This window comes from Sturnira hondurensis, unplaced genomic scaffold (assembly GCF_014824575.4).
Source record: "Sturnira hondurensis isolate 20B ecotype Veracruz unplaced genomic scaffold, ASM1482457v3 Scaffold0021143, whole genome shotgun sequence".
Classification (NCBI taxonomy): domain Eukaryota; kingdom Metazoa; phylum Chordata; class Mammalia; order Chiroptera; family Phyllostomidae; genus Sturnira; species Sturnira hondurensis.
In genome coordinates this window covers 31280011-31300247 of record NW_028093774.1, presented here as the reverse complement: position 1 = coordinate 31300247, position 20237 = coordinate 31280011, and the positions used below count along the sequence as shown (strand labels likewise).

The 20237-nt window shown below is 43.0% G+C and overlaps 2 protein-coding genes across 4 annotated transcripts in view; one reads left to right on the top strand and one right to left on the bottom strand.

The window, feature by feature from the left end:
- Positions 1-12289, bottom strand: SIX4 (SIX homeobox 4). 2 transcript variants are annotated; one of them, XM_037031563.1, is made up of 4 exons: positions 12192-12289; positions 11157-11983; positions 7827-8512; positions 1-4355 (listed from the first exon to the last, which is right to left on the bottom strand). In XM_037031563.1, exons 1-4 carry the CDS (start codon positions 12192-12194, stop codon positions 3559-3561), a joined length of 2313 nt encoding a protein of 770 aa, XP_036887458.1. In that variant the 5' UTR covers positions 12195-12289; the 3' UTR covers positions 1-3558. The 2 variants fall into 2 exon arrangements, with proteins under 2 accessions (XP_036887458.1, XP_036887457.1); XM_037031562.1 differs by lacking the exon at positions 12192-12289 and having other exon boundaries at positions 11157-12059.
- Positions 12290-18670: 6381 nt separating this feature from the next.
- The window catches only part of MNAT1 (MNAT1 component of CDK activating kinase), a 167383-nt gene continuing 165816 nt past the window's right edge, over positions 18671-20237 (top strand). The window contains exon 1 of one of the 2 annotated variants that reach the window (XM_037031564.1): positions 18671-18932. In XM_037031564.1, coding sequence (XP_036887459.1) covers positions 18844-18932 — 89 coding nt within the window. In that variant the 5' untranslated portion in view covers positions 18671-18843. The remainder of the gene's footprint in view (positions 18933-20237) is intronic. The other variant, XM_037031565.1, reaches the window with a different exon arrangement.

The window sequence follows — 20237 nt, the reverse complement described above, 5'->3', positions numbered from 1 at the left end:
TATGTATAAATATAAAGTTTATTTAGCATAGTGTTTAGAAAAATAAGTTCACATCATTTCAGAAACAAACAAAACACTTAATTGTCCAGGCATAAACCCCTATTACAGTACAACATACATACTTTAGAGCTCTTTGGTTGGGTAATTAAGCACAGAAATGTTCTGGGACATGCTCTGTGTGCCATCACCTAACAGTGCAGTAAAGACTCTGTTACCCCATCCCGTGACATACATTCTGTATAGATCTTCTCTGTGTAAGGCACAGTAAAACCATATTGAGTATGTAACTGGTTGCTTCTAAACATACAGTACATGCAATTAAAGAATAAACTTTTTTGGAGAACCCTGAAAACCAAATGAGTCACATGCTATATACTTTTGATTCATAAAAGGTATGGTTGTAATATTAAATTAATGTGATGTATCAATTAGATACAAAATAAACGTTAGGCTCTAATCATCTAAGTTCTTGGAAGACTTTGAAACATCTTTTATAAAATGTAATTCTCCCCCAGCCCAGTTTTCCTGAATTGTTTATATTTTTATGATGAGATGATCTGTCAGAAACATTTGAAAGAATGAAGAACTTCTGGCTAGGTACTCACGCACACTTGTCTAGCGTAGCAGGGCAGGCTGCAATACATGCCCATAACCCAACGTTCAACATGCAAGATGTAAGGGCATATACAAGGAGATTTAAAGTCAGTGTGCAATTTAACTACAGATTTTTATCTATGGCTATAACGTCTACCTGCCTTTCGTGACGCAAGAAAGGCACTGAAACGTGTACAATTCAGTTTTTCATTACTATAAATATACATGAGCTACAGAGAGCAGTACAACGTAGGTGCTCTTGCTTGATTGAGGAACAAATGCACCTTCTGTTTAAACAATAGACCATCCTTTGCTAGATTTAACTAAGAGCTAAATGCCAAATTCTGGCTGATAGAGTGCATAGTTAGGTTCACACCAAAAATCCCACAGCCAGCCACAGGCGTTGGAGTTCGTAAAGAGAGTTATTTACCCCTATTCTGATTCCTCTGTGGGGGATCATTAGAGGGTCATTTGCAGCATCTTCAAGCATTGGTGTATGTAAAAGAGAAATCCTGCCACATGAACTCCAAAGGGTTCTGAGTCTGGCCCTTGGTATTGCAAAGACATTGCAATTCTGTGCATGGAGATCATGGGGTTTATCTTATTTCATTCACATATATATGGGCCACATATCAACTGGCCCACATTTTACTGAAAGAATAGGAAAGAACAGTAAGTTCTTTATAATGTGCATTGATTCTTACCTGGTATATTGTGTAGCTACCTGGAGTAATTGTAGGGGTATAATTACATCATGTTGGGAGTATGAATGAGTTTCCTAGGTAAGTCTTAAGTTTTGTGCTATCTTTTCTTTTTCTTAAGGGAAAAAAGAGGAAGAACTGTGAATACAAGAGGTTTATTATATTTTTGGAAGACAGAAAACTTTTCCAGTTATATATATGTATAACATATATAACTTTTAAAACCTTTCAGCCTCCCTTATTGAATGGGTATTTTTAAATAATTAACAAACTTTTGATATCTGCAGCAATCAAGTGGAAAACATCATTTTCATGTAAACCACACCATGTAATTAATCTCAGTAACATGATCAGCACACACCCAAAGAAAAAAACAAGCTATGTAAGTAGTGGTGGAGTGGAGGAGAACTCTAAAACACTTGGCTTTGTAAAAGAACAAAATTAAAAACATGTAGTTTCAGCCGTTTAGGAACACTCATCAATTCTAAAGAAAATGGGATCTAAGTTCTTTATCAAAATGGTAGGAGAAGAATTCTTCACAGGGCTCCTCGCCCATGCCTGCAAGTTCCACTTGAAAATAAGGATAGAAGTGAAATCCTCTACGGCCCTTATTTCACCACCTCAGCACATGGAGGTTTAAGGTGGACCCTTTGTTCTTAAAGAAAGGGTCCACCTTAAAGAAAGCAAGATGTGGTGACATCTTTGTGTTATTTCTGAAGGGATCATTTTTCCACTTTTCTTGCTTTTCAGAGACCAGCAACTTTACTCACTACATGAAGGTATTTGCATTCTTACAACTTGTGTTCAGAGTCCTGATAAAACTGTAACCACAGCTCATGACGTTATCAAACAAGCTTCTTACAGAAACCCCTCAAAACTGACTTTTAAAGGGGATGTGATATAGTGCAAACAACAGTCATATGTCAGAGTGTAACAACTGATGCAAAACATTTAGAACGACGTTTCGACAGGACAGAACTTTGCTCAATAGAATCTACATATTTTTTCTTTACTTTAAAATGGTTGTTTTTGTAGCCTAGAGAATTGTTTCTACATGGTAATCTATAATTGTTTTCACTGTAATGAAAAGTATTAACAATTAGCTGCTCATCCACTTGCATCATAAACATTATACATAATAATAAAAGTAAAACTTAAGTTCTTCGGATTTAAGCAATTCTTTGTGAAATTAACCCTGTTCGAATAGTAGAAAAGAGCCGTCAGTGCTTCTGTTGACACTTCTGTACCTTAGTAAGAATAATAAAAAGGCCACAAGGTAAAAAGGCACATAGAATTCTATATAAAACATATTCAAATGAATCAGAGCGCTGCTAAATAAAGAGCAAGGATATGAAAAAAAGTACCAAAATTCCAGTATTGGGAGCTGGACTTCCTGTTTCAGTGTTATTAATATTGACCTTAACAGACTCCTGATAAAAATTATCACGTTTAAAATCCTACAAAAAGTAAAACTTCGTTGGAAATAACTAGGTTCACTTCCTGTTAAAGAATAAAAATAAATTAAACGGTAAGAAAACATTTTTCTTTTCAGTTCGTAGTGTCTGAAGTATAAGAGAGACATATATAGCATAAATAAAATTCACTGTAATTACTCAAACCCTTGCTTATAGGACTAATATTTACACTCATACTGAAATTTGTTTCATAGTTTTTAGTGGAGTTGCAAACTTTCTCAGCCACACAGAACTATCAGCAATCACATTTGGAAATGTGTAGAGAGAAACCAAGACTTTCACAAAAATATTGAAAAACAGAAATGCATGTATTTAAAAATACAGCCTCAGAATAGTGTCGAGTACCATTTACGCTACTTAACCTCATCAATGCCCATGGAGTAAAAGTAAACAAAAAGAACCGTATTGTTTCTAATGCTCTGCAATGATATTTAATTTTGTTAGGTGCATACATTTTTAATTTAAAAAACTATCAAGTTCCATTTGACCTCAAAATTATATTAAGTCAACCAAATGATACACTTTGACTTGACATATTCCATCTCATTCCTTTGTCTCCATCTGTTTAAGAGGGAACACATGTGAAGAAAAAGGCTGCACTAATGCAGTTCTGCCTCTGTGTATTTCACTGTGATCTTCATGCAGATCAACCCAGAGTCTCTTGAACGCATTTATTTGCAAAACTAGCATTTCCCTTTAAATGGGAAAATGCTTTATGTCCTCAGGGCTTCGTGAAAAGATTTGCTCACTGATGTCAGAGGAAAAAAAAGGGGGGGGGTGGACAAAGTTTATAAGTCTTGCATATCTTCATCCAATTGGACAGTTTGGAGCTTGGCAAGCTCTTTCTTGTCTGTTTCCAGGTCTTCACAGACTGTCTCAACCATGCCCTCTAGGACATACTTGGATTTGGAGTCCAGCATCATTAAGTTGCTTGTAGCTTTGTTCTCTGAATTTGTTAAGAAATTCTCTTTTATGTTGGTTACTGATTGTAGAACCAACCGATGTTCTCTGACAAAATCCTGGGGTACTGCTGGGGAGGGGTGACCCACCTGGTCTTCAGCTGTAGGAACTATTTCCCCAAGGGCAGCCTGGGTCATTGGGACAGACAACAGATCTTGACCAGTAATTAGGGAGCAGTTCTGAAGAGTTGCATAGTTAGTGTTGCTGACGGATGTCACAGTAGATTTGCTTGCCACAGGTGTGGACATGGGCTGGCTATCAGCAATGTCCGGGTTTAGTTCAGTGGGATGTAGCAGGGTAGGCGGATTCAGTGGAAAATTGTGAGTTGGGGATACATTGACTAATGAGGAGGCTAGTGGATGAAGGCCACTCCCCGAGATACTTTCAGAAGACAGGTTTGCATTTACTTGTGCATTCTGATTGACAGGCATCAACTGAGAAAATACCAGGCTCCTCTCCAAACCCTCCTGTTTAACAGATCCTATGGTCTGGCCTGAATTAGGAACAGTGTACACCACTGCACTGGGGCCAAGAGAACTCAAGAAAACCTTTCCTTGCTGGACCGTGGTAGACTCACTTGTAAATGTGCTCCCATCTGAAGTGCTTGAATTTACAGAAATATTACCTAAAAAATAAAGGTACAGATTATCATTGATTAAAACTGATAATGACACAAAATTACTTTTTTACACACATGACTTTTCTCAGGTTCAGTAGAATCACCTGCATGTAAAACTACCAATTCCCAGGCTCCACTCCTAAGAATCAGCCTATGTCCTGGAACAGGTGTGTTTTAAACTCCCCGAGGAATTCTGATGACCAAGTGGGAGTGAGAACTATTGATTTAGAAACCAAGTGTGAAAAAAAATCTTTCCAAGTTCTAATTTTAGTCAGGCTTCTGGTTCATAAAAACTATTTGTTATTTTCCATATAGACCCCAACTTATCTTTCAATGAGTTGATGGTACTGCTAGCTCTGGCGGTCAGAACTAGGAAACACAAATCAAAATGAAATGCCTTTGTTCAGGACAAGCTCAGTAACTTGCATAAAATATAAATGGAAATGTAGAAAATACCGCATAAAATGACTTACCCTGGGGCTTAAAGTTAACCATATAAACCTGTACAGACAAGTTGAAAATTACTGCCAAACTAACCATAAAGTAATGTCGAGTCAACAAAACATTCAGTAGGTTTTGTTTTTCTTTTCTTGTGCCAGTTCTGAATTTTCAATGTTGTAGTGATAAGAACGAATGATAATAATGTGCTTTTAAAAATATAGATTAATATAAAGAACTAGAGCTAATACTTCTTTAAAAGGTTTGAATCTTTTGAGGCCCTTACTGATATGGTCTGCAGAGATGAGAGGTAGAAAAAGAAATGTAAGTAGAAAGCCGAGATGATGTTCAAATCAGGTAACTCAGACAATGTAGATAAATCAGATCCTCACCCCACCACCAAATAACACCCTTGTGTTTCTGAGTTTTTACATACTAGGCATAGTGAAATGATAGCAATGACCTTGCCAGTGAAGGAGAGGTGGACTTGGGGGGAGTTTTGTGACAATAGTTTCCAAGGAGCATTTACCCTGCTCTTGAATTAGATGTTCAATAGGCTCCTACTCATTTTGAGAAAACAGCCCAAGAGTAAAGGGAATGCACCTAAAACAGTTGTGTTCTTGAATTACTACAATAATTTGTGATTATATTGCCACCCACATTGATAATTAAGTGTCACAGGGCTTTGTATGTCTTTTAAACATTTTTAAGCACCCCAATGCAAAGGAATGTCTTTAAAATGAAAACATACATGCACAGTATATTTGAACTTAAAAAAAGGACCACCTGAAAGTATCCATCAAGGAAATACTGGTGTTAAGAAAAACATTTCTATGTTTCTTTGGGCTCTTCCCTAACATCAATGTTTGTTCTAGGCCAAATGAATGAAAAAAGTTTTTATTTGAAAATGTGTAAGTTCAACTTAAGTATGCTTTAAAATTCCTGTTGGCTGCTAAACTATAGCAAGAAACATCTGAGATAGATGTTTACTTTCTTGTTAGTAGTTGTAAAATTGTCTATCAATGTGTATGTGAATAAAATCGTTATTTTTTGATAGAGCCATAAATAACAATAGATGTGACATTTTCCCCAAGTGCCACTGAATATAAATAAAGTAACATTTTTGAGTGTGTAGAAAGTACAACATATATAAGTGAAGGGAGAAAAGCAGACGTAATCTAAAACTTGCCATTTAAATATAACTACAATTAAATCATAAATTAAACAATAAATTTAAAAATTAGTTAAATCCAACCGAAACATGATATAGATGCAAAGTATAACTTTGCAATGATGGTCAAATAAGAAAAAAACCGTATTTTCTCAGACTATAAAGTGAGAAAAAGATGTAGGTATTCTGCTTCTCCATATAAATGCCAACTATATAGAAAGATTGTCTACTTTGTCAAGGTATTTTTGAGAAAGGCTGAATCCCCAAATATTTTGTTCAGAACTGCAACACACAACTACTATAAAGAACCATTGCTTCCCGGACCCATATGGTTGAACTTCAGCCTTCAAGTCACCCAGACAGTGTAAGGATTGACAGCTCTGTCATCTGAGCTTAGCTTTTTAAACTGAAAATGCTATTCATATTCACATTAAATGCCCCATTTTGAAAATTAGCCATTAGTTTGCAGTAAGTTTCTACTGCAGCGTTTTTTTAGATTACACATAAGAAGTATTTCTGCTTTTCTCTTCCCTCCATCTATAGACCAGGGTTTTGGGTCAAATGTGTTCTCGAAAATGTTACATACTGTTTAGAAATTTCCCAAAGAGAGAAAAAGAATTAGATCCACATTAAATTATTATAAAACTAAGACTTTTGGCTTTCCCTGTGGTTTTCTTATCCTTGTCCCATGTGGGACAGTGACTTAGCTTAGTCCTTTCCATAGCCTGGAACACAGAAAAAAGAAATATTACACTGTGGGACTGTTGTGTTTTCACTAGCATTTTACCTAAAGGGAAGCAAGTGTACAGAACGAAAATTACTCCCTAACGGCTTTTTTCCATTAATGCCTTAAATAAGCTGAAGTAGATCACAGTTGTTAAAAAAAGTTGTGCATAAATTGATTTTTTAAAAATAAAACCACCATTTTGTAGGAAGTTGATCTTTTTTTTTTGAAGCTGATCTTTAAGGCAAACAATGACTTATTCTGCAAAATTGTAAAATTTTGTAAAATAAAAGCAATCTGGACTTTCACATGTCTGCAGAAGGCCAACACACATTAACATCTTGCACTCCTAAGTTCAAGGGGATATACAACTTCCACTGCTATTCTAACCATTCTCGTTTCTATATAGAAAAAAATGACACGGAAACCATCCAGACTTGGTTAAAGTCAGTAAAAGACTCGCATATTGGCCTCTGGCTTCTCAAATTTTAGATCAGTGCTTTCTTTAGCAGACTATCTTTAGTTAACAACACAAACATATGAAATAAGGCTTTTCAGTTCCTTTCAGTAATAAACCTGCACATTTAGGAGTCAAATACACATGCAGAGCAACAGACAACCAATCACACATTCTTCTGGTCTTCCTTTAGGTCTGTTAGTCTTAGTTAAAGGAGGAACATTAATCAAACACAACTGATCTAGTCTTGTTCTTCCAGAACATTTTTTGGTCAAATAAATAATGTGTAGGTACAGTGCACACATTCTTACTAATTGCTCCACTGATTTCGTGTTCTTAGCAATGTTATTAATTTTTAATCTTAAAACGTCAAACAATGGGTTATTCTGTAAGCACCAATTAACTTATTGCATTTCTATAATCGTAGACCTGGCAAGACTTGCTATGAACCGTATTTTTCCATTCAGTTGTTATGAAAATAAAAGCCCATCCCCATGATGCCAGAGAACCAAGCAGGCTGGATATTTCATGGATGTTGTGAAGAAGAAGAAACAAATAAAAGCAATTGTGCAGCTGTGGCAGCCAACAGGGTACCTGAACATCAATCCATAGCTCTCACCAAGTGCTCCATGTACAGCAGCTGGTGAAACATTACTGGTGCGTTATAGTACCAAATGAGACTTTTACCTTGTGAAGCTGCCACTGAAACAGGAGGCAGCTGCAATGGAGAGAATCCAATGCTCCCATTAAGAAACTGGCTGTTTGTTCCGGAATTGGGGATCTGGACAATGCCATACTGATTAATTTGCACTGGTGTAGTAAAAGTCACGACAGAGCCTCCGTCCTGGGAAGCCACTGTTTGAATGCCTTCTCTTTTCACCTCAGTGCTGGGAATCAGTCCGGGAAAAGACACAGGGGCACCGGGGCTGTAGGTGGTGGTGGCTGCTGAGTTAGCTGAAGAACTCTGGAGAACTTTGAATTCCTTCACATCCTGGGAGGTAGAGCCCAGTATGTCAGTCATGGATATACCATTGCTCACAATGTTTGATGCCATTTTGGGTGGGTTCAATGACACTGTCTGTGTATTTCCCACATTTAATCCATTAAGGATAACTCCGTTGGGTCCCTGAATGAAAGAATTACCATTAAGGAAGACAGGTGAAGTACTTGCAGGTACCAAGCTTCCATTCAACAGAACTCCAGAAGGGCTTAGTATCTTAGCATTTCCAATTTGTTGCATATATACTGGCTCCATGTGACTGGAAAGGCTGAGGTTGGTGACACCTTCAGATGAACTGGAGAGTGGATGAGGAGACAAATCCTCATGCCCCTTGCTGGATTCATCTTCAGTGCTGGGATTACCATCTGACTCACTGTATTGACAGGGAAATCAAGACATTAAGGTTACAGGGCTGACATTCTACACTGTGCCATATGTTTTTAAAAGCAGTTTCTAACCCCACTGAAGGCAGCATTTGAGGAAAAGCACAGCAGGAAATCTTTTAGTCCTGTTTCAAGCTATAGGCCTTTCAGCAGATTCTAGCCAGACAGATAATCTGGGAAAATGTAAATTTAACGAATAGGATTTATGGAATTTTTATAAGCATCGATGTTATTTTGTCCTGTTAAATGTGCCATTATCTATAAACACCATAGGAAAAAAAACCTTATTCAATAAGGTCAGTCTTCCCTGTTTGGGTACTCCTTCCCCTTCCTTCAAACCAATTCAGATTAGTGTAATTTTGAAGGTAAATCAAACTGCCAAAGGAGCAGGAGGGAGAGTGTTCTGTTTTGCCTGCCAGTTAGTTAACAAGTGATCATTTTCTCACCTGCTCCCAAACTTCTACTCAACCAGACTGACAACCCTTTCATTGAACAAAGTGGCTGGCCTTTAGCAAAGGCACTTTCAATCCAAGAACTGTTATGTGCAGCCTCCCCTGAATCTAAAGGAAGCTACAGGGGCCTATTTAGCATAGGCCATCCAGTGCCCTGGTGAGGTGGGAGGGGAAGGGGAGGATGGATCACTCGGCTGCCCACTAACTATCAGACCCCTCCCCTGCACCCTCTGTTCCAGACAGGGCTATGTGTGTTCTTCAGCCTCTCGATTTGGGAGGAACAACAATCCGGGGAAGGAAAGTGCCGGGGTTTCCCATTTGGTCTGAGGTGGGTGGGGGAGAAATGGTGAGTAGGACAGTGGCAGTTTGGAAACACGGCGGGACTTGGCCTAGCAGTAGATCCAACATCCCGGCAGTGCCCAGCGGTCGGTTTGCATTCAAGCCGAGAGGAGAGGATTACCCGGGCTTTGGGCTGCGGGGCTAAGAGCGCAGAAATCGCTTTGATTTACGAGCTGAGGCTGAGCCGCCGCCGCCGTCTGCGAGGGTGACTCACCGGGGGTGCGGGTGGGAGGTAGATCCGGAGAGGGGCCTACATCAGGCAACAGGGGCGGGGGTGGGGTGGAGGGGGCGGGAGTGTAGGGTTTGGGGGGTGGGCGAAGCAGGTAGAATATAGTGGAGACCCAGGGAACGCGCCCTGCCGGGGAGCAGAGGCTGCAGGGCAGTCGGCCTGCGCCCCCGGCCCGCTCCCCACCTTCTGCCCCCCGTCCTCCGGATTCTATCAGGTCTCAGAGTGACGGGATCCGCCGCCTGAAACGGGCGCAAGGGGCAGAGGGGTGGCGTTACCAACACGCCTTTCCTGAGTCTCCCGCAGGCCTGCGTAAGGGTGCACTCAAGTCGCCGTGCGCGTTTTGTTTTGGTTACCGCGAGGCCGGACCCCGTCCAGCGCCTGCCTCCCTGCCTGGGGTTAGAAACATCGGAGCCGTCGGGCCCCATCGCAGGGGCGGGGGCGGGCAACTGCGGGTTCTGGAATGCGCCGGGTGATCACCTTCGCCCGGCGGGGTAGGCTCCCAGATTCCTTCCCCGAGTAGAATCTTAGAGAAGCATTTAGATTATTTCTCTCCTATTCCCGTAGGGCTGGACACACCATGTCTAGGCGACCTACTCCTTACTTTCCTTCGCTGCCTAACTCAGGAGGACGTACAAAAGAAGTGGGAAACCCGATTATATTCTACCGATTGTGGAAAAAATACCTGCCAGTCAAAAAGTTCAAACCCGCCAGGGTGGGCGCTCTGGAGGTGCGCAGTTGATAGCACCCCCACTCCTCCTTGCTGTCCTAAAGCCAGCCCACGCTTGCCACCAACCACCGTACAAGGAGGGAGCCACGCCGGGTTCTGGGGGTCCAGAAAACAGCCCTCCATTCCTCCAGCCCCATAACGCCGGCGGCACTGAAATCCGATCCGAAGGAGTTCAGAATCAGGTTTCAAAACACCGCAGAGCCGAGCTGCACCAACACCCCACGTTGCCGCGGCCGCGAAGGGAGCCACGGCGGGCACAGTGAATGATTAACTCTGTCATATAAAACCTCGACGACCCAGACCCCCTTCTGCGCATCCAGCCCCTACCAACACTCTCTTTCCTCTAGAGCCGCCAAGGCGACCTCCAGCGTAGACTTGTGCAAGGTCGGGGCGCGGCGGCACCCTGGGGGTCCGGGACAGGCGGACGCGGGCCGGGCGGGTACGACTCCACGGAGGTGCGGACCCCGCCGGCGCTGGCAACCTCCACTGGCTTCCAGTGTCAGCGAGAGCGGCCTTTCCCGCGCCTACACACGCTCCTTCGACCCCCCGCCCCCCGAACAGGGAAGAGAGTGGCAACTTCAAAGCCAGCGGGATGGGGGTGGGAAACAGGGCAGCAGTGACCAGCCGAGGTGGGGGCGGGGACTGAGACCTGGGCGGTCGACGAGAAACTTCTTGGGGGGGAGGGTAAGAAGAGAGGTTCCCCCGCCCTTAGCCACCGCTGCCCCCCCTTCCCGGGTCTGGGAGAGAGGTGGGGGCGGGGAGAGGTGGGCAGCCGGACCAGGCTGGTGGGGAAGGTAAGCGCCATGTTTGCGAGCGCCAGGAGGAAAAGAAAGCTGGGAAGGGGGTGGGGGAGAGGAAGGGGGAGAAGAAGGAAAGTTGGCGCTCACCTTTTGGACTGGGTCTCAGAGGGGTTCCGATCGCGCTGCCGCCGGTTCTTGAACCAGTTGCTGACTTGGGTGAGGGAGAGGCCGGTGATCTTGGCCAGGTGCCGCTTCTCGGCAGGCGAAGGGTAACGATTCTGCTTGTAGAGCTCCTTGAGCGCGTTGCGCGACTTCTCCTTGAAACAATACACCGTCTCCTCGCCGTCCCAAATGGTGCGGGGCAGGGGGAATTTCCTGCGGAGCCGGTACTTGTCCACGGCGCCCAGCGGCCGGCCGCGGGCTCGCTCGGCCTCGGTGTAGCGCGCCTTGTACCAGAGCTGCTGCAGCAGCGGGTGGTTGGCTGACTCGAAGCTGTGGCTCTCGAGGATGCTGTAGAGCTCGGGGTAGATGCCCTGGTGGAAGGCCACCAGCGCCCGCGCCTTTAGCAAGCTCTCGTTGCCACGTAGCAGGTCGCTCTGGGGCAGGGACCACAGGAACCGGGCCAGGCGGTCCAGGTTGCCCCCCTGCTGCAGCGCCTCGCACACGCAGGCGACATGGTCGGGCGAGAAGGCCAGTGTGGTCTGCGCGGCGGCGGCAGCTGCGGCGTGGTGGTGCCTGCCCAGAAGTTCCGAGTGGAGTTGTACCTGATCCGCTGCCGCTCCGGCCGCCGCCGCCACTGCCCCTTCCTCTCCGCTCACCCTGGCGGCCGCGTCCCCCGGCTCCAGGGGAAAAGGGGCTGGAGCCGGGGGGCTCAGCCCAGCCGCCGCGCCCCCCGCCACTTCTCGAGGCGCCTCCTGCCCTTCCGAGGCACTTTCCATCCCATTCTCCTGCTTGATGTCCGCCGCACTTGCGATCTGCCCGGTGGGGGAGGAAGAGGACATTTTTTGTTGTTTATTTTCCTCCCTCCCTCACTCCCTCGCACTCTTTTCCTCTTTCTTTCCCCCTCTCTTACTCCTCCTTCTTCGTCTCCCTCCCCCCTCCCCCCCTCCGGAAAGCCCACTCCCTCCCTCCGGGTTTCGGCTGGATCTGGCCGATCAGGTTTCCCCCCGGCCACGCAGTCACCATTAAGATAGCTGCTAGAGCAAAGTAGTGTAAAAGGATAGCTGCTTTCTGCCGTTCCCCCAACGTGACTCCTCGGGCTGCTGCATACTATATGGCACTGGCGGCCGGGCCGGCCGGGCCGCGCCACCTCATTGGCTATTTCACATTCAGAGGGAGGAGGAGACACCGTTTCTATCCCTGTCAATCACCCGCCTCCCACTCCACCCCTTGCCTTTCCCTCTCCCCTCTGACCCCCAGGGCACCTATACCTGAAGGAGAACACCGACATTCTTTTCAGGCCATGTTCCTGGGCGGGAATTACCTAATGTGGCCTGAAAACTGGACAACAGACTCTTTCAGAGACAGTCTTTGCGACTCCATAGGGAATATTAATTGTGTGACCTAAAGGTCCGAATGTGAAACGCTCAACAAAGAGACCCCCGCTCCCCCAGCTTTCAAAGGACAGAATTTCAAAGAGGACGACTCGAAGCTTCCCTATCTCCCTACTCCCCTTTACCACCTCCCACCCCCCCACGACTTCTTTATTAAGGGTATTTAAAAGGGTCAATAATAGAATGGGACTTGGGAATGTTCTAAGGGGGAAGCATTTACAGTAAATTAAAATTCCAAAGAGGGAAACATGCTTGGAACCTTAAAAGAAGGGGTATAAATAGTCCAGTGACAATACAAAAACAAAAAGCCTTCAAAAAATGTGTTTCATCTTAAGTCACATGAAGGGCTGGCAATCCATTGAGTTGAACCTGAGCATATAGACTAATCACGTCTATCTTGGGTGAGTAGGGTGGAAGAGATCCAAACTTTAGATTTAGATAACACTCCGTAAATGTAAGTTCTCTGTGACCATTTTTTAAAAAATGCAAGTGTATGAATAGTTCTTTGGAGATGATATTCCTGGTAGAAACACCATGTCCATGTGCAGGTAGGTGTCTTGGAGGAGATCAATGCAGGATCAGCAGCTCTTTCCACAGCACAGACAGATGGAAGACTGCCTGCCCTCTGGTTTGAGGTGAAGTGCCTGGGGTGGAGACTGCTGCTGTTTGCAGTTATGCCTCTTTCCTTCATGGTTTTAATAAAAGGTCTCAGCTCAAAAAAGGATGAACGCATCTCTGCTTCATTGATTATTGTGAGTCAGTTGGGTCCACTTGCTGGTGCTTTTTCTCAAAAATCCAGCATATTAATGACATCATCCTAACCTTTATTTCGGGGTGGCCTTGTGTTTTTCTGCTTCCCAGTTACCCATAACTGCCTACTTCAGCATACTAAAAAGCAGCTGTTTAGGTCACCTGCTATTATGATGAACTTGGCAAGTTTCCTTTTTCGTGGACAGGCTGCGTTTTTTGCTGGTCAACTGAGATGTCATTTGATTTTGTACTTAATTTATTTTTGTACAACCCCAAAGAAGCCAACACTGACTTCTATGGTGGATTAAAACATCATAATCATGTAAAAGACCATGTGTTTATATCCCATTGGAAATACCCAGGTAGATATTGAGCTTCAGGACAATACCTGAGTTTCATATGTTCCTGGAATTTTTAAACATATACTTTTTATTTTAGAATAATTTTGACTTACAAAATGGTTACAAAAGGAGTATAGAGAGTTCCCATATATTCTCTACCCAGTTTCCCCAAATGTTAGCATCTTACATTGCAATGATACATTTATCCAAACAAATTTTGGTGCAATACTCTTAACTAAACTCTAGACTTTATTTGGATTCACCAGTTTTTCCACTAATGTCTGTCTTCTGCTCCATGATCTAGTCCAGGTACCACATTGCATTTAGTGCCTTAAGTTTTAAAAGAATATTTATCAAAAGGAAAGAAGACAGGAGGTAGTGTGGTTTAGTGGAAAGGATGTGGACTTGGCGACCAGCTAGCTAGACTTTGGTTTAATCCTAGCGCTGCTGTTTATTAGTTATTTAACTATAAAAAGTGGAGAGGGTTGTTGTAAGGGTTGTTGCACATCTTAAACAACATAAGATGTGCAGAAAGCACCAGGGACATCATTAATTTTTGTTACATGTTTGTTATCTTCCTCCTGATTGTGCAAAGGAAGAATCTTTTCAGTTCATATATACTGAAGGAAAATTCATTTGTCTATATTTTAGGGCTATTCAAGTTCAGGTCATACAGTCTTCTTCAGGTATACTATCTATTGAATATAGAGCATTGATTTGAAAGACCACATATTGGGTTTCCTCACATGTCTTGTGTATAGTGCCTCCAGAGCACCAGGTTCAACAGATTATGTAGAAGCAACAGTGACCTTTTGTTGCCGTCTGTAGCCTGAGCTAGATTGGTATTCTATAGCTCCAGGAGAAGATTCTTCTAGGACCAGAATGAAATCCAACACCAGGTTCTGGATTCCTTTAGCGGGCTGAGCCTTGGAGCTCATTCTGGCAGCAGTTCAAAGGGGCCTGGAAGTCTGACTCAAACGTGGCCAGCTACGATGGAACACCAGAGTTGAGGAAGTGTAGATCTAACCTTAGAGCCCTGGTTTTGCCAAGTTCTTTGTAAAACTGGTTAATACTTGCTCCTACTTCTCATGTCTGCCATTCTGTGAACATTGAGTCTACCGTGCTGTCGAAAGCTGTGCTGTAATTTGGAAAAACAGAGTTGAGGCTGAGATTGTGTGAGAGTCAAAACCAAGCTGTTTGTTTCTGTATCTTTTCCTTCCTGGCCCCAAATAGGAGGAGAGTATAGGAGACTGTTTTGCCATTTTAGTGTCCTGAAGAAAATTTGGTCCAGCACAAACTGTTACACTTGCTTGAATATATTTAATGGTGTTGCCACCAAGAATGGTGATTTCTTTCTCAAAGCTGACTTTTCCTGTCTGAAAGATAAAAGGGAGGCCATATAACTATTTCTTGGTAGGTTCTTTCCATTTCAGAAAGCTTGTGTACTGGTACCATTAAGAAAGGTTCTAAAGTTATCTTCCCTGTAGAGGAGGTGTTCCATTGTTACTTAGTGACCAATGGTTGATGATAGGTAGTCAACAGTTCTGAAGGACCATTCATTTTCCAAATATTTATTGAATCCTCATGAAGTACAAGGTATTGCATCAGGCACTGAAGGATAAAAAGATGTGTAGATCGGGGTCTCTGCTCCCGATGAGTATAAAAGCTACTGGGAGAGAGAAGACATTCGTAAGTAAATACTTTACAGGGGATGGGAATGGTGAGGGTAAAGAGACTAATTGTGAGAGGAGGAGGGCAGTGAGGAGTGGATTTTTAGCTGGGCCTTTAAGGACAGAATTTTTGAGAGAACAAGGATAGAGCTCACTAGAGGCAGAGAGAACAAAGTGAATAAAACATAGAGCCATGAAGTTATGTGGTATATTTCTAAACTATCGAGTAATTCATTGTGTCTGGAGTTTGGGTTTTATGTAAGTGTGGTGGGAGATGAACTTAAAAGGCATGCTGGGGACAAGTTCTGCAGGACTTTGAGTGAAGTGCTCAGTTTGCTGTGGGGTAGTGGACAGAGTAGTGGACACAGTAGTGGCTGTGGCTATGTGATATCATGGCCGTGGTTGATAGGTCCAGGGATGGTCACTTGCCCCAAAGTGAAACAATCAGAGTACTTCTCTGAGGTTTTAAAAACTTGCATGAGTAGAAGAGTTAGGACTGCTAGAGGGAGTCTTGGATGGAATATTTGGGAGTTGTCAGAGACTGAACGAACTACCTGCCTTTGGGGATGCTGATGAACAGTAGGTGATAGATAAGGAGGGTGACCTAGCGAATTGTATGGCTAACAGTGGAGGGAAAAGATCCTGGCAGGGATGGAATGAGTGTCAGGTTCTAGTGCTTTCCCAGGGATAGCAGCGTTCTTGCCTTTTTGTGGTGATATGAATTCTCCTAGAGGCCAGAAACCCTACTTGAACTGGCCTAGGACAAAAGATGAATTTATTGGATACCAAATAGTATGAAGAGCAGGAATGCAGCAGGTTAGACTTGAGGACTGGTTGTCCCATTTCATTTGTCCCTGCCTTTCTCAAGTTAGCTTTAGTCTTTCAAAGGGCTTTCTCCAGAAGGATTGGAACCACGGCTCTCTGTAGTTGCCAGCTCACATTTTCCGACTTCATTAAGGAGGTGGTGATGCTTTCCCCTTACTGCCAATGGGAAAAATTCTAGGGAAGATTTTTGATTGGCCCAGCAAAGGTCGTATGTCAACCCTTCCACCAGAGGGCCAGGATTGTATTGGCAGGCCCACTGAAAAATCTGTGGGAGAAGATCTCTTTTCCATAAGATGCTGATGGAGGGAAAGATGATATTTAAATATGCTATTCAAATGAGAAAAGTCCAGCAAGGGTCCAGAGCCCTGGGCCTGAAAAGGAGGGTCTGCATTTGAGAAACACTGCCCCAGCAAGGTAGAATCTGCTCTGAACTGAGAGAGGAATGCTAGAGGATGAGCAGGTTTGGGAAGAATGGTCTGTTGTTGGGATGCATCTGTCTTCAGAAATGTAGGAAGCTTGATAGTTTGGTGATTTTATCTTAGGCTGATGTGTTTGAATTGAAGCCTGGTGCTGTCGTTGCTTTCCCTCTCAAAGTTTTCTGCCTGTTCTAAGTTAGTGAATCCCACCAGTAATATTGGTGTACATTTCAGAGTTACTGTTATGTACATGACATTGTACTAAGGCTTTTGTATATGTACATATCATGAAAGTTAATCATCACAGCAATCTTATGCACTGTATTAAGTAGAGGAAGGAAGCAAGTAAGGAGAATAAGAAGTTTGGCTCAAACAGGTCTGTCTGATTTAAAAGGATAGGCTCTTCCCATTACATTACATTGCCTCTTTTACATATTGCTGCTAATAATACTCATACTACTATTAATAATGGCTAACAGTTATTGAGCTCTTACTCTGTGCTAAGAACTGTGTTAAGCACTTTAAATGAAATATCTGATTTAATCTTTACAAGCGTTATCTTCAACCTCTAGTTGGGAAAACTGAAGCTGAGGTCATGTTGCTAGAAAGTGAGGAAGCCCTCACCTGAATCCAGCCAAATCTATAATCTCTATTTTCTATTGTCTTCTAGCTCTGTGATTATTATAGTAATGACTAAAAAATTTGATTGCTCACTGACCATACTCGCTTGTTCACTAGAAGTTTCCTGCTCTGTTACAATAAAAAGATTCTGAAAGCTGCCTTTATTTTTAGAGATCTTCACTCTGAGTCATGTAACTGGCTTGAATGTGATCTCTTTCGATAAGACAATAACAGCATAGCAAGCCTCCAGGTTGGCACAGCATTTGATATTGCCTATTTTAGTTAACTTACATTTGGTTCAATCTTGTTCATGAACTATGTGATGATCAAACAGATGATAACTTATTTATTAGGTGAATCCCTGATGTCTATATACTAATACGAAGCCCTGTGCTGCCATGACCCGCTTTGGACTGCTGTTTCCCAGATGTGGAAAACTGTGACAGGTTTCCCTTTCATATCCCATGGAAATCCCAACTGTATTTCCATATTATGAGTTGCCTGCTGTGTTCACTGTTTAAAAAGGTGGGACTTGGAATGTTCTTTTTTATGTTTTTATTGAAAAGAGAAAAACTGCTATAAAAAGTTTAAATTACTGTGAGTGTATACAGCTGGTATTCATTGCATGGACTATGAAAAAGCTTAGTATTCTGATGGAATTTGGGTCAGATTATAAGATAATGTTTGGCATAAAAATTTTCACAGTACACTACTATTGATAGTCATTCACTCATTTTTCATTTACTCTACTTATTCAGTAAGTATCAACAAATCCTTGCTATGGAGATGAATAAGATGTGCCCCTTACATTGGTAGTCTATTATCTCATAGAGTTGTTTACAGACTTCACTTTTGCAACCTTGATAAATGCAGTGAATGAGGCTTACAATTTCCAAAGAGATTCAGGCTCTCAGATCTTAGAATTGCTGAACTAAAGATTATAGTCTCATGTGCCCCCCACCCCCAGTATCGTCTTTGGTGCGGGGAGGGTAAGAGACATTAGAGCCAGGTGACACCATTAAACCAGGTGACACCATTAATCTCTGCAGAGCAGATGCCAGGTGTTATTTATATAAATATTCTGATATTTAGGGTTGGTGCAGAGACTTTCATTCCAGACAACTTTCCCAAACTTTCTATCTGCGAATGCATAGTATTTCTGTGTTTGCATGACCGTGCAAGTATAAAGGAGAAGTATACAGCACAGACTATCAAGACTGTTCGAAAGAAAACACTAGTGTGAATTTTCAAATATGTACGCTAGGCATAAATCTTTGAAACCATGGGAATGTTTTCAGACAGAACGAGATGGAATCTATGTTCTTAATTGTGAAATACTTTCTTGAAAAAATACAGTTAGGTGCACAGAAATGAGCCTTTGAGTACAGTTTGCCTTTTTGAAAGCCCTCCCCTCGAAATCCAAGATTTTGCGCTGGTTCGCGGAAGCTAAGACCTTGCTTCTTCAGCAGGACCGGAAACCTAGCTGCCGGAACGTTTTTGCTGCAGTGCCTCTTCCCGGCCGGTGCTCATTCGCAAAGGACCGTCTCGGTCAAGCGCCTGTAGGTGGGAACCTGTTTGGCGTCGGTTCTTAAGGGGCTTGGAAGTAACAGTGGCTGTGGTGAAGCGAGCGTCGGGGAGTCGGTACGAAAGAAGGCGCCATGGACGATCAGGGCTGCCCCCGGTGTAAGACCACCAAATACCGGAATCCCTCCCTGAAGCTGATGGTGAATGTGTGCGGACACACACTGTGAGTGGGGAGACAGTGGAAATTTATGGGGGTGAAACGAGCGGGGTTGGAGGAGAGAGTCGAAAGATGCTTGGTCTGGGTACAGGGGAGGAAAAAGCTGTCATTGGTTTCGACACACCGGGAAGAAAATGGGAAAAGGGAACATTGTTTCTGTAGCGGACTGTAGCCGCCGCTGTGGCCTGCTTTGTACTGTCGGTTCTCAGGTGTGGTCTAACAGTTTGTCAGATTCCCCCCTTCATAGCCGAAAAATCTATTTCCAGGCTGTGTTGTCCACTGGAGTCCAGACATATCGCTGGTTAAAAGCATGGGGGATCAAGGTGTTAATTTCACGCAAAATAATTATATTGAAATGAGCGAAAGTGCTATGATAACAATTACTGTGAGGATATACTGCTGCTTCTGGGTAAGTTAATTGAGAACCCCGTTTGTGTGCCCACTTGTCCTGATGGGAGTCCGGTTAGAGTCTCATCACTAAAAGGGAGAAGAATCCAGACTCTAGCAGTTAAATTTGGAGACATAATAATGGCTGGCATTTCTTAAGTGGCACATTATGTGCCATGCACTGTTCTGAGCCTTTACCATGAATTGTCTCCTCATTTTCCCTAAACAGCCCCTAAAGTAGGCAAATACTTTTATCTTTCCCATTTCATAGGGAAGGAAACGAAGCCTGCTCAAGGACCTTTTTTATGGGTCCTGCCAGAATTGGAACACAGGATGTGTAACTCTAGAATGTCCATTTTTTGCGGGGTGGTTAGGGAAAGGAGGGAGGTTGAGTTTGTGTATTTTGAAGAATAAGGGCAGGGATTGCTTAAAGTGTTTCCTACCACATTTTTATGGTTAGATGTGGTTCACTAAAGGTTTTTCTGTAAAGTACGGGATATAAGGTGCTATGTTATGGTGAGCATGTATTGTATTTCTGTAGTTTCTCTGAGGTTTCTCAGAGACAACATGATGGTTAATCTACAGTGCCGTCGACAAGATCGTTGAGTTAGCATAAATTGCATAATTAGTTGTAGTTATAATGATTCAATGGGTTTTATTAATTGGTCTCTTTTCTACATTTTATCTAATCTTTATTTTTATCCTTTATCCATGCTTGAATGGTTTAAAACCAGAAATATAGTACAAGTAAGTAGGATGTGCAAAAAAGGGAAGCGTGGCAAACACTGAATATAGGCTGTTAGGTTTTTAGAGAGATTTTGTTCCGTTTCTCTTCGTTTTCCTGTATCAGGCTTATTCCAGATGTGCTCAAGGAAAGGGAATTTGCTTTTTTGGAAGGATAATAAATATAATTGACTGGAAGAA

Coding starts and splice junctions, on each gene's coding strand:
- SIX4 (XM_037031562.1), bottom strand. CDS start 12,010: ATGTCCTCTTCCTCCCCCACCGGGCAGATCGCAAGTGCGGCGGACATC. Junction 8,513..11,156: donor TCTGAGACCCAGTCCAAAAG/GTGAGCGCCAAC, acceptor CTGTCAATACAG/TGAGTCAGATGGTAATCCCA. Junction 4,356..7,826: donor TTCAGTGGCAGCTTCACAAG/GTAAAAGTCTCA, acceptor TTTATTTTTTAG/GTAATATTTCTGTAAATTCA.